The 15,637-nt window shown below is 41.6% G+C and overlaps 1 protein-coding gene across 1 annotated transcript; it reads right to left on the bottom strand.

The window, feature by feature from the left end:
- Positions 1-817: 817 nt before the first annotated feature.
- Positions 818-9,173, bottom strand: LOC138878291 (uncharacterized). The gene is made up of 7 exons (XM_070157958.1): positions 8,210-9,173; positions 7,384-7,742; positions 6,767-7,131; positions 5,872-5,967; positions 5,662-5,760; positions 1,277-1,362; positions 818-855 (listed from the first exon to the last, which is right to left on the bottom strand). The coding sequence occupies exons 1-7, from the start codon at positions 9,171-9,173 to the stop codon at positions 818-820; spliced, it is 2,007 nt and encodes a 668-aa protein (XP_070014059.1).
- Between the last annotated feature and the right edge of the window lie 6,464 nt (positions 9,174-15,637).

Below are 15,637 nucleotides of genomic sequence, written 5' to 3'. Positions count from 1 at the left end.
GAACACAGAAATCCAGGTAAGAAATTCTGTTAACCCGAGAGAAGGTATTAGGCATTCCCGAGTTTCGTGGTTCTAGCACGATCGCTTAGTGATTTATACTTGGCTATATTTGCCTAATTACTTATTTTAAAACCTATGTGCATTTACCTTTTACCGCTTTTAATCACTTGATTTATTTGTAATTAAAGAATTGAGTTACGCGTACGTATACTCTTTTCTTTTGGCGCGTCAAAAAATCATGTCACGCAAACATGTCCATAATTAATAACGCTTGGTTTATTTATATTAAGAAAGGTTTGGTTGAAGTTGCGTGAACGCATCCCTCGAGTTACTTTTTGGAATTAAAATTGCAATTATGTCACGGGAACGTATACATAATCACAATACTAGTCCAAATCGAGCCTAAAGCAAACTACGATGTTTTTGAATTATTATTATTCCTAAATTAAATAACCACATGGACAAATCAACCAACGATATTCATGACTAATCAACCATCTATTGCGTTAATCTTCTTTTTCTTATTTTGAATTACAAGCAGCAGTAGTAGTGGTATCAATTAGGTAAGTAATTAAGTATGACTATTTTCCTTTTCTTTTTCTTGAGATCATACAAATATACATCCCCACATATGAATTACTACAATATAATGAACAAGTACGGATCAACATAGTGCAGATGCTTTTGTACCAAAGTCTCAATGTGAAATTAATTAACAAAGAGGCTACTAAAACAAAATATATGAGATGAATTGTTGGGATTAAATTAAAATCTTATTCTAACACTTTTTTTCATTTAGTGATCTTTCAAAATGGTCCTAACGTGAAAATGGATCATACAGACCCATAATTGGTACTAAAAGCAAAAAAGCAAAAAGCAAAAAAGCAAAAAGCAAAAAGCAAAAAGCAAAAAGCAAAAAAAAAAAGCAAAAAGCAAAAAATACTACTAATATTTTAGCCGCTTTTAATATTTCCGAAAAAAATTCAAAGTTATTTAAAACACATCGTAAACCACGCTACATAAAATGCACATGTGGTTCACGATACATTTTATATAACATTGTTAGAAATTAGAACCGGGCCACATGAAATGTACTCCCGAATTTTAGTAGCCATGATAATTATATAATTAACGTGCCTAAAGCAAACTAAAAAACATTATTTACTCTATATTACTTATATACACATATCAAGAACAACGGTAAATTAAAGAGTGATTAAATCACAAAACAAGGCTGCAAAATATACTTTTTATTCTCGAGCCAACTTTGTACTACAGCTCTGTGAAAATTGCCCCTTGTAAAATGAATTATACACTTCCTTCAAAGATGATTTATTTACCACAATGGACAAAGGATTAAAACTAGAAAAAAGATAATTCACTAACAGTAGTACTTACTATTACTCAACCAAAAAGAAGAACTTATTTCCTAACTTAACACAAATAGTTAAATCCATTCAACGAGGAGGTCTTATAGTGTAAAAATTATTGACTAGTGCTAAAACTGTACGAAAATGAATGACAGTCATGAGATAGTCCCTTTTATGTTTGTTCAACCTAGCTAGAAGTATTTCGTCCACTCCTAAAAGCTACCATACACACAAAATAAAAGATGAAACACCCATACCATGCGAATTACATGAACAAAACCAATACAGAGAAGCAAAATATAATCAAGATCTTTCACCAAACAAGTAAAATGAATATGAGATAAAATAAACACAAGGAAGAGAACCTGTAGTATTGCAAAGCAAAGTACTTATTTGATATGATGATAACAATCCTCCTCCAACTTATACAGCAAATCATTAGAACTATAACCAAACATCGTCGATCTCATCGACGGAGCCTCAGACGACGACCACCTCAACGACGGCTTGGATTTTCAAAGACCTTGGGGCTGTTTCGTGGCGTTAAAGGGTGGTTTAGGAGCTAGCTACAGGTTGAAGCAGCAATAGACGAGAGATGGGAGACAACGACAGTACGGACGAAGCTGGTGAGAGATCTGGCGGGTATGCGGCTGAAGCGGTAACGTTTCACATGGGGTTTTCGACTATGATTACACGCTGGAATTTCATTGTATTTTAGTTGGGTTTTGTTTGGGGTGTTTTATGGGGTGTTTTTCAGGTGGAAAATATGAGCTCTCATGGCTCTTTCATGGTGGATGTTAAGCTCTAGATGTAGAATTTTTAGGAGGAATAAGACCCTCTTTTCGTTGGCTGCCTCTGTATATCCAGTGTATATCGAGAGTATCTCTAATGTATATAGGATGTATACTGACCGTATATCGAGTGTATAACCTCTGTCTCCGTTAAGAAGAAGCCATCCCTTTTTTTTCGTCTCTGTATTTTGAACTTCTCCTATTGTTTCTTCTTACTTGAATTATTGTTTTTCTTTTTTCCCTCCCCCCTTTCACTAAGCCTTTGTTGTCTCTTTATAGAGAAGAAAATTGGTAATTTTTTATTCCTCCCATTTGGAGTGGAGAACGTGGGTTTTGAGTGGAGGAAAATGGGAATTGGCTTAGTGGAATTATGAGTGGAATGGAGTGGGGATGTGGGATTGTGAGTGGAGAACAAAGTGGGGGACAAGAAGTGGGGAACAAAGGGGATGGATGTGAGGAAATAAAAGAGAGGGGGGGGGACCAGCGTAGGGGCAACATAGGGGACAAGGGAAAGTGGGAAAGATGGGTGAGAAGTGAGGTATTGGAGAGATACGTGGGAAAAAATTCAAATTCAGTCAAAAATTCGAAGAGATTTCGTGCAAAGATATGTCACGCCCAACCTCGGGAGGCGCGACCGGTGCTCAATCGGGCATCCCCCAACTGAGCAAGCCTTATCAAACACTTCCTACCTAACTCGATACTAATAAAGAAACCATACTTTCATTCATTTATTTAGACGAGGAAAGAGGGTGCACTCTACAATGTTAGATCATTTTAAATCACAACATTAAACCGTCGATAAGTTCCAAGATTCCATGCAAATACACTTTAGCAAAAGCGAGAATTCGAATTACATCATAGTTCGAAGACTCATCCAACGCCCGTATATAACCCACACATATGTCTACGGAGCCTCTAAGGATGAAAAGATAAGTTATGACAATGCCGGCAACAAAGCCCCGGCTATACCTCAAAAGTAGAAGTCTACAACAAAAGATGTGCAACGTAACCCCTTGAAGGAGAAAGGGGCTCACAAGGACTTCAAGAAGAAGGTACTCCTCTACGCGCGATCCGCACTATCTGCAATGGAGCCACCTACATTTATTTAAAAATGTAGCGCCCGCGGCAAAAGGGACGTTAGTACCATGGAATAGTGCTAGTATGTATATCTAAACACCATCTAGTTAGAAAGAACTTTCATAAAAGAATAAGAAATCACAAGTATAACTCAAGCTTTAAACGATCACCACATTATCAAATAAAAGAATCATACAACTTCCACATCATTCTTACATAGCTTTTAGTTTGGGGCATTTCACACTATTCATCATTTGTTCACAATACCACCGCTATCTTGAGCGGAGTCCGATCTCGACCCGATCAGCTAGGTCACCTCATTTGAGACATATATTTCAATCACAATATCATTTTCTTTTCCGGAATTCAATCACAATACCACCGCTATCTTGAGCGGAGTCCGATCTCGGCCCGATCGGCTAGTCCGCCTTACCAAGGCATTGTTCCCTTCTCATTAATCAATTCGTTTCACATATATCATTTCATAGGAACTTTGGGCCACAACTTATCATATCATTCTTTGCACTAGGCCGCATTTTACATCGTTCCCAATTTCATTATTAGCTTTGCTATTTAGGACAGTAGGTGCACACAAGAGCAATTTAAATTGTAAGCATAGATAAGACTTCACGTAGATGGCACAACAGTGCAACTTCGATCTAAATTTAAGGTCTAAGCATTTCATTACAAAATTCATATCTTTTGCCTCTTTCAAGTTATCAAGATAGCACATTGATCATGTTGAGACACATCTTTCGCGCATATAAGGTTACAACACCAATTTATGTAAAATAACAATCATTGTAACAATTCAAATTTAACCTTACCATATTCACACAAACACCGATGAAGCTCAATTTCTAAAGACGGGGTTTTAGCCATACATATCTCAACCAAACTTTCCTTAATCTTATAACATTCCGAAATGTTCGCACTTCAATCTATTTAAGGAATATAGCACAATTTAACTCATAATCAAGAAAAGATCATAATCTAAGCTCTCTTGGGCATTTTACCGAGCATTTAGTGTTCATTAAGGCCTTATGGTTCTTTTATGCAAGACTACACTAGCCCATTACCCATGTCTCATCTTTTATAATTCCTCATACAATTCAAGAACACATGCATGCAATGCAAACCCCCTTACCCCCATGAATTACTTCACCAACGACCCTTTGTAGCTATGTGTAAAAATGAGAGCTGAGGTGATGAAGCCTTACCTCTTGGGATGAGGGTTTAGGTACCTCACTTGATTATCTTCAATGATTTACCAAGGATTTATGGAGTAATTTTGATGGGAAGCACTTCCCCTCTCTTAGACCCCCCTCTCTCTCTCTCCAAAAGTGTCAGGAAATGGGATCAAAATGAGCTATTGCACAGGATATAACGACAGGAGGTCGGGTTTAAAATTTAGAAAACTGGAGCCCCGACTCGGATATGCGATCACAAAGTTGACATGCGGCCCACATAATGGACCGCAAAAATGCTCCCCAAGACCTGAACACACTGCCTGGGTATGCAGCAGAAATGCGGTCCGCATACCCGTTCTGCGGTCGCATAATGTACCGAAGAACTGCCCCTTACAATATCCCAAGGGAATCATGCGACGACTTTGTGGCCCGCATATCGATTATGATCGCATAATTGGCCGCATAGTTGTCATCAATTTGGCCAACACACTGCTTCACTCTACGACGACTATGCGGTCCGCATTCCTATTATGCGACCGCATAGTGGACCGCAAAAAAGGCACTTTTCTTGAAAATATTATTCTTTGACTTTTTAATGCATAGACCAGTTATAAAGGGTCCGAACCGCGGTGAGCAAGCTTGCCGCTAAGAATTTTACGTATCTCTAACACATATTCCTAATTGCCACTACGAGCTTTCGGGTTTAGAGTGGAAATTTTCATGGGGCCTCACATCCTCCCCCACTTAAGATCATTCGTCCTCGAATGAGGATCAAGGTTCGCTTATTAGCAATCTCTTATGCAACCTTCTGATTTTTTTCTCAACCTAAACATACTATTTGTCTCAAAATTTGGCTAACTCCCTGAATTGCCGAAAATTTCGCTAGAGTTTCCTTTGTATCTGGGCCTTATCCACTAGTCACAGAGTCCTAGAAACACATCCTAACAGCAGGTACACATTCCATAGGCATAACATAACTCGTACAATACTAACCATGGCCGCATAGGCAACACATATATATAACCAAAACAAGACAGTTTTACATAGATTAATTCAAATGATAATAGTTCACAGGAGCTAAGTGCATAAAAGCTATTTCATGACTATTCAAGCAAATATGGGTACTTCTTTTTCATTTCATCCTCGGCTTCCCAATTGGCTTCCTCAACTTGCTGGTTCTACCATAACACTTTCACGGATGTAATTTCCTTATTTCTTAATTTTCGAACTTGCCTATCAAGAACGACAACTGGAACTTCTTCATACGAAAGCTCTTCATTAACCTCAGTAGTTTCAACCGGCACAATAGTGGACAGATCTCCTACTACCTTTCTCAACATAGACACATGGAAGACCGGATGTACTAATGACAGCTCGGGTGGTAGCTCGAGCTTGTATGCCACCTAACCAATCCTCTGAATGACTTTGTATGGTCCAACATACCTCGGACTCAATTTTCCCTTCTTCCCAAACCGCATGATTCCCTTCATAGGGAAAACCTTCAAAAATACCCAATCATCTTCCTTAAACTCTAAATCCCTGCAACAAACATCCGAGTAGGACTTTTGGCGACTCTGAGCAGTTTTCAACCTCTCCTTAATAATCTTGACTTTCTCCATGGCCTGATGCATGAGGTCCGGCCATATCAATTCCGCTTCTCCAACCTCGAACCACCCAATGGGAGACCTAAATCTCCTACCATACAATGCCTCAAATGGTGCCATTTGGATACTAGCATGGAAGTTGTTGTTGTAAGAAAATTCTAAGAGTGGAAAATGGTCATCCCAACTACCCTTGAAATCAAGAGTACAAGCACGCAACATGTCCTCAAGCGTCTGAATGGTCTGCTCTGCTTGCCCGTCGATTTGAGGGAGAAAAGCTGTGCTAAGATTTATCTGCGTGCCCAAACCTTGATGAAATTTCTTCCAAAAGTTGGCGGTGAACTGAGCCCCTTGATCGGAAATGATTGAGACTGGAGTACCATGCAACCTGACTATTTCCTTGATATATAACTGGGCATACTGTTCTGCTGCGCCGGTAGCTTTAACTGGCAAGAAGTGCGCTGATTTCGTGAGCCGATCCATGATTACCCAAATTGGGTCGAACTTGTGCGGAGTGCGCGACAACCCTACCAAAATCCATGTTAATCATCTCCCACTTCCACATTAGAATTTCTATGCTTTGAGCAAATCCACATGGCCTTTGATGTTCGGCCTTCACTTGCTGATAATTCAGACATTTTGCCACAAAGTCCGCCACATACTTCTTCATGTTGTTCCACCAATAAATTTCCTTGAGATCATGGTACATTTTCGTAGAACCTGGGTGCACGGAATACCTGGAAGTGTAAGCTTCTGCCATGATCCTTCCCCGAAGATCATCAATATCAGGAACACATAGGCGGTCTTGGTATCGTAGGGTACCATCATCCATGCCAAGGGAAAAAGCTGTGGTCTTGTTTTTGTGAATCCCCTCTTTCAGTTGTGCTAATAATGGATCATTGAATTGTTTTTCTTTCACCTCCGCCACAAGCGATGATTCAGCCCTATTCTGCACAATTACCCCTCCTTCATTAAAGTCCGTAAGGAGAACTCCTAAACTAGCCAACTGGTAAACTTCCCTGGCTAACGGTCTCTGACATGCCTCCAAATGAGCCAAACTTCCCATAGATTTTTGACTAAGAGCATCTGCCACAACATTAGCCTTTCCCGGGTGATAGAGAATATCAATGTCATAGTCCTTGAGTAACTCTATCCATCTTCTTTGCCTCAAATTCAACTCCTTCTACTTGAAAATAAATTGAAGGCTCTTGTGGTCTGTGAATACATCTACATGGACCCTATATAGATAATGTCGCCAAATCTTTAGCGCAAACACCGCTGCCTCAAGCTCTAAGTCATGAGTTGGATAGTTCTTTTCTTGATTCTTGAGTTGCCTAGAAGCGTAGGCTATTACCTTGCCATGCTGCATTAAAACGCACCCGAGCCTGATCCTGGAAGCATCGCAATACACCACAAATCCCTCTGTACCCTCCGGCAGGGTTAGTACCGGTGTTGTAGTCAATCTTGATTTCAATTCTTGGAAGCTCTTCTTACAAGTGTCTGACCATTGGAACTTAACTGCTTTCTGGGTCAATTTAGTCAATAGAGAGGCAAGAGTAGAAAACCCCTCCACAAATTTCCTGTAGTACCCAGCCAAATCCAAGAAACTACGAATCTCCATTGGAGTGGTAGGTCTAGGACAATTCTTCACTGTTACAATCTTTTGAGGATCAACCATAATTCCTTCCTCGGAAATAACATGACCTAAGAACGCTACAAATTCAAGCCAAAATTCACATTTTGAAAATTTTGCATACAATTGATATTGCTGAAGAGTCTGCAAAACTGCCCTGAGATGGTCAGCATGGTCCTCCCGACTTCAGGAATACACCAGAATATCGTCAATGAATACTATCACAAAAGAGTCTTGAAAAGGCTTGAAGACTCGATTCATAAGATCCATGTAAGCTGTCAGGGCATTTGTTAGCCCAAAGGACATCACCACAAATTCAAAGTGCCCACACCGAGTTCTGAAAGCCGTCTTTGGAATATCCTGCTTCCTTATCTTCAATTGATGATACCCGAACCACAAGTCAATCTTTGAGAAACACATAGCACCTTGCAGTTGATCAAACAAGTCATCTATTCTTGGTAGAGAGTATTTATTTTTGATTGTGACTTTGTTGAGTTGCCGGTAGTCAATACACATCCGCAGAGATCCATCCTTCTTCCTTACAAACAGGACTGATGCGCCCCACGGTGATACACTCGGCCAGATGAAACCTTTAATTGTTCCTTTAGCCCTTTCAGTTCTGCGGGTGCCATTCTGTAGGGTGGAATTGATATAGGCTGCGTGCCTGGCATCACATCGATCCCAAAATCAATCTCCCTGTCTGGTGGAATCCCAGGGAGCTCATCTGGAAAGACATTCAAAAATTCATTCACAACTGGTACAGACTTAAGGCTAAGCGCCTCGTCATTGGTGTCTGTAACCCGAACTGAATGATATATATACTCCTTCTTGATCTTCTTCGCGGCCTTAAGGTAGGAAATAAACCGGCCTATAGGCACTAGATTATCTCCCTCCCATTCAATTGCGGGATCATTAGGAAATTCAAGCCTCATAGTTCTAGTCCGACAATCAAGCTTGGCAAAACATGAATAAAGCCAATCCATTACCATTATTGCATCAAAATCCACCATTACCAATTCAATAAGATCGGCCCTGGTATCCCTACCACACACCGTGACAACACAACTTCTATAAACTCGAGTAGCCAAAATTGACTCACCAACTGGAGTAGACACCAAGAATGGTTCATGAAGCTGATCTGGTTCTTTCCCGAATTCCATAGCAATAAAAGGGGTAACATAGGACAGGGTGGAACCGGGGTCAATAAGTGTATACACATCATGAGATTGGACAGTCAGAATACCTGTAACAACATCTGGGGAAGCCTCTGCAGTCTGGCGTCCACTCATAGCATAGAACCGGCTGGGTCCTCTTGAACTCTGCGCACCACCCCTAGCTGCACCACGCCCTGCAGGTGCTGGGGTACCTCGAGATGGAGAGGGGGATGAAGAAGTAGCAACTGCTGGGCTGGCTGGCTGTGCTGTGCCCCTACCTGGTCCCTGGCGGGACACACGACAATGCCTCTGAATATGACCCCTCATCCCACATCCATAACATATAGGCAACTCCATGTAGCAAATCCCCGAGTGCATCTTCCCGCACCTAGAGCACGGGGACCGCTGCTGTTTCTGGAACCTCTCTCCTAACTGACCCCACTGATGGGATCCCCTGTTGCCCTGACCGAGCCTGAAACGACTCCACTGTTGCTGGCTGGGCCCTGATGGCGGTACACTGGCTGAAGACTATGCAACAGACTAGGAAGGCCCTGATGATCCTCCCCTGAAAGCTGATCTTTCCCCACCTAGTGACTCTCCCATGTTGCCCGTAGACCGGGCCTTGCTGTTACCCTCTTTCTCCATTTTGTTCTTCAATTTACGGTTCTCTGTGGCCTGAGCAAATGCCACCATCTTCCCATAATTTATGTCAGAATTCAATGCAGTTGTATAAGCCTCATGAATAGTCAAAGAATTAAGGCCCTGAACAAACCAGCGCACCCTGGCCTCCATTGTGGGAAACATATGAATGGCATACTTGAACAAGCGAGCAAACTCCATATGGTACTCCCACATAATTTTGTTACCCTGCTTCAAATTTTCAAACTCTGCTTCACGAGCTGCCCTTGTCTCAGCGGGCAGGAAATGATCTATAAAGGCATCAGCAAACTCACTCCACCTCGCAGAAGGGCACCCCTCCTCTCGGGAATCTTCCCAGAACTCAAACCACGAATAGGCCATCCCTTTTCAAATGGTAGGCAGCCAACTCTACTCCCTCCGTCTCAGTTGCAAGCATAACCCTGAGGGTCTTGTGCATCTCATCAATGAAATCTTGTGGGTCTTCTTCTAGATTGGCACCGAAAAACACTGGAGGGTCTAACTGAAGAAATCTGTTCACCCTTGAACTAGTAGAATCCCCTTGCTGGCTGGATGAACTGGGCATAACATTTGACCTCTGGGCCTGAGAGGCCACTAGCTGGGTCAACATCTTAATAGCTCCCCTAAGATCTCCATCAGAAATACCAGAACCAGAAACTGAGGCTGGAGGCGGGACAGTGGTATCAACGGGAGGGATAGTGGTATCCTCCACGGGTGTAGGGACTGGGGTAGTCTACTCTGGAATAGAAGAATCAGGTAGAGTGATAGCAGGGCGGCTACCCTCACCCACAGTATCAAGCAGTGAATCATCAACCACTCTGGAAGTGGCATTAGCATTAGCTTCCTGTCCAATTCTTGCTTTCTTCTTAAGTTTCATTTACTGAAAGATAGAACAATGCACTAATTAGAGAGGGAACAGTGTCACCGCATGATCCAGAATATCAAAGAAGGGTGTTATTCATAAATGCCCAAGTAGCCTCCAACTTATAGATGTGGTCGACTACACACCGATAGGAAGGACTCTACTAGACACGGCTCCAAGACATCCTAGGACACTTTAAAACCTTAGGCTCTGATACCAAGTTTTTCACTCCCCAACCTCGGGAGGCGCGACCGGCGCTCAAGCGGGCAACCCCCAATAGAGCAAGCCTTATCAAGCACTTACTACCCAACTTAATATGAATAAGGAAAACATGATTTCATTCATTTATTTAGACGAGGAAAGAGGGTGCACTTTACAATGTTAGATCATTTTAAATCACAACATTAAACCGTCGATAATTTCCAAGATTCCATGCAAATACACTTTAGCAAAAGCGAGAATTTGAATTACATAATAGTTCGCAGACCCATCCAACGCCCGTACATAACCCACACATATGTCTACAGAGCCTCTAAGGATGAAAAGACAAGTTATGACAATGCCGGCAACAATGCCCCGGCTATACCTCAAAAGTAGAATTCTACAATAAAAGATGTACAACATAACCTTTTGAAGGAGAAAGGGGCTCACCAAGACTTCAAGAAGAAGGTACTCCGCTACGCGCGATCCACACTATCTGCAATGGAGCCACCTACATTCATTTAAAAATGTAGTGCCCCCGACAAAAAAGACATTAGTACCATGGAATAGTGCTAGTATGTATATCTAAACACCATCTAGTTAGAAAGAACTTTCATAAAAGAATAAGAAATCACAAGTATAACTCAAGCTTTAAACGATCACCACATTATCAAATAAAAGAATCATACAACTTCCACATCATTCTTACATAGCTTTTAGTTTGGGGCATTTCACACTATTCATCATTTGTTCACAATACCACCGCTATCTTGAGCAGAGTCCGATCTCGACCCGATCAGCTAGGTCACCTCATTTGAGACATAAATTTCAATCATAATATCATTTTCTTTTCCGGAATTCAATCACAATACCACCGCTATCTTGAGCGGAGTCCGATCTCGTCCCGATCGGCTAGTCCGCCTTACCAAGGCATTGTTCCCTTCTCATTAATCAATTCGTTTCACATATATCATTTCATAGGAACTTTGGGCCACAACTTATCATATCATTCTTTGCACTAGGCCGCATTTTACATCGTTCCCAATTTCATTATTAGCTTTGCTATTTAGGACAGTAGGTGCACACAAGAGAAATTTAAATTGTAAGCATAGATAAGACTTCACGTAGATGGCACAACAGTGCAACTTCGATCTAAATTTAAGGTCTAAGCATTTCATTACAAAATTCATATCTTTTGCCTCTTTCAAGTTATCAAGATAGCACATTGATCATGTTGAGACACATCTTTCGCGCATATAAGGTTACAACACCAATTTATGTAAAATAACAATCAATGCAACAATTCAAATTTAACCTTACCATATTCACACAAACACCGATGAAGCTCAATTTCTAAAGACGGGGTTTTAGCCATACATATCTCAACCAAACTTTCCTTAATCCTATAACATTCTGGAATGTTCGCACTTCAATCTATTTAAGAAATATAGCAAAATTTAACTCATAATCAAGAAAAGATCATAATCTAAGCTCTCTTGGGCATTTTACCGAGCATTTAGTGTTCATTAAGGCCTTATGGTTCTTTTATGCAAGATTACACTAGCCCATTACCCATGCCTCCTCTTTTATAATTCCTCATACAATTCAGGAACACATGCATGCAATGCAAACCCCCTTATCCCCATGACTTACCTCACCAATGACCCTTTGTAGCTATGTGTAAAAATGAGAGCTGAGGTGATGAAGCCTTACCTCTTGGGATGAGGGTTTAGGTCCCTCACTTGATTATCTTCAATGATTTACCAAGGATTCATGGAGTAATATTGAGGGGAAGCACTTCCCCTCTCTTAGACCCCTTTCTCTCTCTCTCTCCAAAAGTGTCAGGAAATGGGCGCAAAATGAACTATTGCACAGGATATAACGACAGGGAGGCTGGTTTAAAATTTAGAAAACTAGAGCTCCGACTCGGATCTGCGATTGCAAAGTGGACATGTGGCCCATATAATGGACCGCAAAAATGCTCCCAAGACCTGAACACACTGCCTGGGTATGCGGCAGAAATGTGGTCCGCATACCCGTTCTGCGGTCGCATAATGCACCGCAGAAATGCCCCTTACAAAATCCCAAGGGAATTATGCGACGAATTTTCGGCCCACATATCGATTATGCAATCGCATAATTGGCCGCATAGTTGTCATCTATTTGGCCAACACAATGCTTCACTCTGCTGCGACTATGCGGTCCGCATTCCTATTATGCGATCTCATAATGGACTGCAAAATGGGCACTTTTCTTGAAAACATTATTCTTTGCCACTGTGAGCTTGTAGGCTTAGAGTGGAAATTTTCACAGGGCCTCACAATCTAATATTCTCTCCTTTTGTCTTTTTATTGTCTTGAGCCGAGGGTCTTTCGGAAACAGCCTCTCTATCCCTTCGGGGTAAGGTAAGGTTTGTGTACACACTACCCTCCCCAGACCCCACTTATGGTATTTTACTGGGTTGTTGTTGTTGATGTTGTTTGATTGACAACAAGGTCATACAGGCGAAAGAAGCTGCACCCAATGTCTGCAACAATCCTCTCCCGAATTATAGGGGTGGTGGGATACATGTGATAGAGATGGATGAAGAATGGGATCCTAAGGGGTCAATAGGGCTTATTCGAGAAGGCGATGACTTTAAACCCACAGTCACACTTACTCCTATTATAGTACAGACTCAGTCACCAATCGAGATTGAGGTAGCTGCATCGGTTCCATTTGAGGTAGAAGTAGCTCCACCTATGGCCACCCCTGTTCCATTTGAAGTAGAAGTGGCCACACCTTTCACAGTGAAAATATCAACCACACCTCCTTTTGATTCAAAAGCAGTACCCTGGGATGACGTTGCCGAAGCTAGGCAAAAATGAAAGGCAAATATGGAGGAATCCGATGTTGCACAAGGAATGACTAGGACCGGAAGAATTTATACACCTGAACACTTGGGAGGACCAAGTAAGGATACCACTACCAAGAAGCATGTCATTGAAATAGGACCAAATGACCTTTGGAGGAAAGTACAAGCATGGGAATACTCCGTCATCGATCATTTAAACAAAACCCCAGCTCAGATATCCATCCTATCACTGTTGCAAAATTTAGAGGCGCACAAGAATGCTTTGATGAAGGTGTTGAGTGAAGCTTATGTACCCAACAATATCACCTTTGGAAAGATGGCCAACATGGTAGGGCAGGTGCTGGAAATTCATAAGATAATCTTCCACGAGGATGAACTACCGCCTGAAGGTTTGAATCATAACCGAGCATTACATATCACGGTACAATTTGAAGACAAATTCATTGCCAGGTTCTGATCGATGGAGGTTTAAGCCTCCAAATTTGTCCGTTGGATACTCTAAAAAGATTGGGCAAAGGTTTCCATGAAATATGGGCAGGAAGCATGACAAGAAAGCCTTTGATAGGTATCAAAGGGCCACAATTGGGGAGATTAATCTTTGTCTGCAAATGGGGCCAACTTGGTTCGACGTCGAATTCCAAGTGCTTGACATATCAGCTTCATACAATCTTCTGTTGGGGAGACCGTGGATACATGCCGCTGGGGCTGTGTCTTCCACACTACACCATGCCGTGAAGTTCGAATGGAACCATCAGGAAGTGATCATTCACGGGGACGGGAGTAACCCCATTTACACTATTCAAACCATCCTGTTTATTGGGAACAGAAGAAGGCTAGTAGAGAAACCTATCATCACATCGAACGTGTCAATGCCGTTGAGAAAGACAAATTGTGAAGTAACAAAATAGAAAGCATACTAACATGGTCTGGGTATGAACCCGACAAAGGGCTTGGGAAGAATCTCCAAGGCATCACCAAACCAATACAGCTGAAATGTCATGGTACTACTTTAGGGCTCAGATACCAATATACATGGTAGGAGTATGATGATTGGTTGCCTTTATGGCGTGGACCTTATTACCCTCTCGAGCAAGCAGTTCCACATCTGGGTCAGACTTTCCACCAAGCTGATAAAATATGGGGAACTGTAGAAGAAGAAGCGTTAGCTGGGTTGAGGAATCTGTTAATAGAGGACGAAGACATGGATTACAGTGCGATAATTGAGGAGGAGGAGAAAGAAGGCCTCATTATTCAGACTATGGAGAAGGGAGTTGTTCTCAGGAACTGGACTGCCACACCATCCCGGGCCCGCCGAGTCCTTGGGTAGCTTGGAAATTAACTTAATTTTATTTCTATAGCCATGCTAGGCATCTAAGATTTTCAGTAATTTTGTTTTTAAAGACTTACTTGTTTCAAATAAATGCTGCATTCATCGAGCTGTACTTGTTTTTGGATGTTTTCAGTTCTAATCAATGCATTGCTATTTATCATTCATTATTATCTTTCACACTTTTCTTTCTACAACGTTATTATTACTTTTTCTGATGAACCGGTGACTATGACATGTAATGAGGCAACACAATATAAGGATGGTGATTCAGATGAAGAATATGAAATACCTGAGGAGATTGTCAGGGAGGTTGAGAACTTTGAGAATAAGCCTAAGTCCAACCTGGACGAAACCAAAGCAGTAAATTTGAGAGACGCCGAAACCGTCAAGGAAACTCGCATCAGCGTTCACTTATCACTGACAGAGAAGGAGGAGTACATGAGTTTCTTGAAGGAGTATAAGGTTATCTTTGCATGGTCATATGATGATATGACCGGTTTGAGCACGTCCATAGTGGCTCACAAATTTTCTACCAATCCCATGTGTCCACCGCTAAAGCAGAAACTCAGAATATTCAAACCAGATATAAGCCTGAATATCAAGAAGGAAGTTACGAAGCAGATCAAAGCCAAAGTCCTCAAGGTAGTTGAATACCCAACCTGGTTGGCCAATATTGTACCAGTTCCGAAGAAAGATGGGAAGGTCAGTGTATGTGTTGACTATCGAGATTTAAATAGAGCAAGTCCCAAGGACGACTTTCCACTGCCAAATATATACATCTTGATCGACAATTGCGCCAAGCATGAACTCCAATCCTTTGTAGATTGCTTCGTGGGTTATCACCGGATTTGGATGGATGAAGAAGACGTAGAGAAAAAGGCTTTTATTACACCATGGGGGTATATTGCTACAAGATG

The sequence above is a fragment of the Nicotiana sylvestris genome, chromosome 9 (genome assembly GCF_000393655.2).
Source record: "Nicotiana sylvestris chromosome 9, ASM39365v2, whole genome shotgun sequence".
In the NCBI taxonomy this organism is placed as follows: domain Eukaryota; kingdom Viridiplantae; phylum Streptophyta; class Magnoliopsida; order Solanales; family Solanaceae; genus Nicotiana; species Nicotiana sylvestris.
This window is presented reverse-complemented; position numbering and strand designations above follow the sequence as displayed.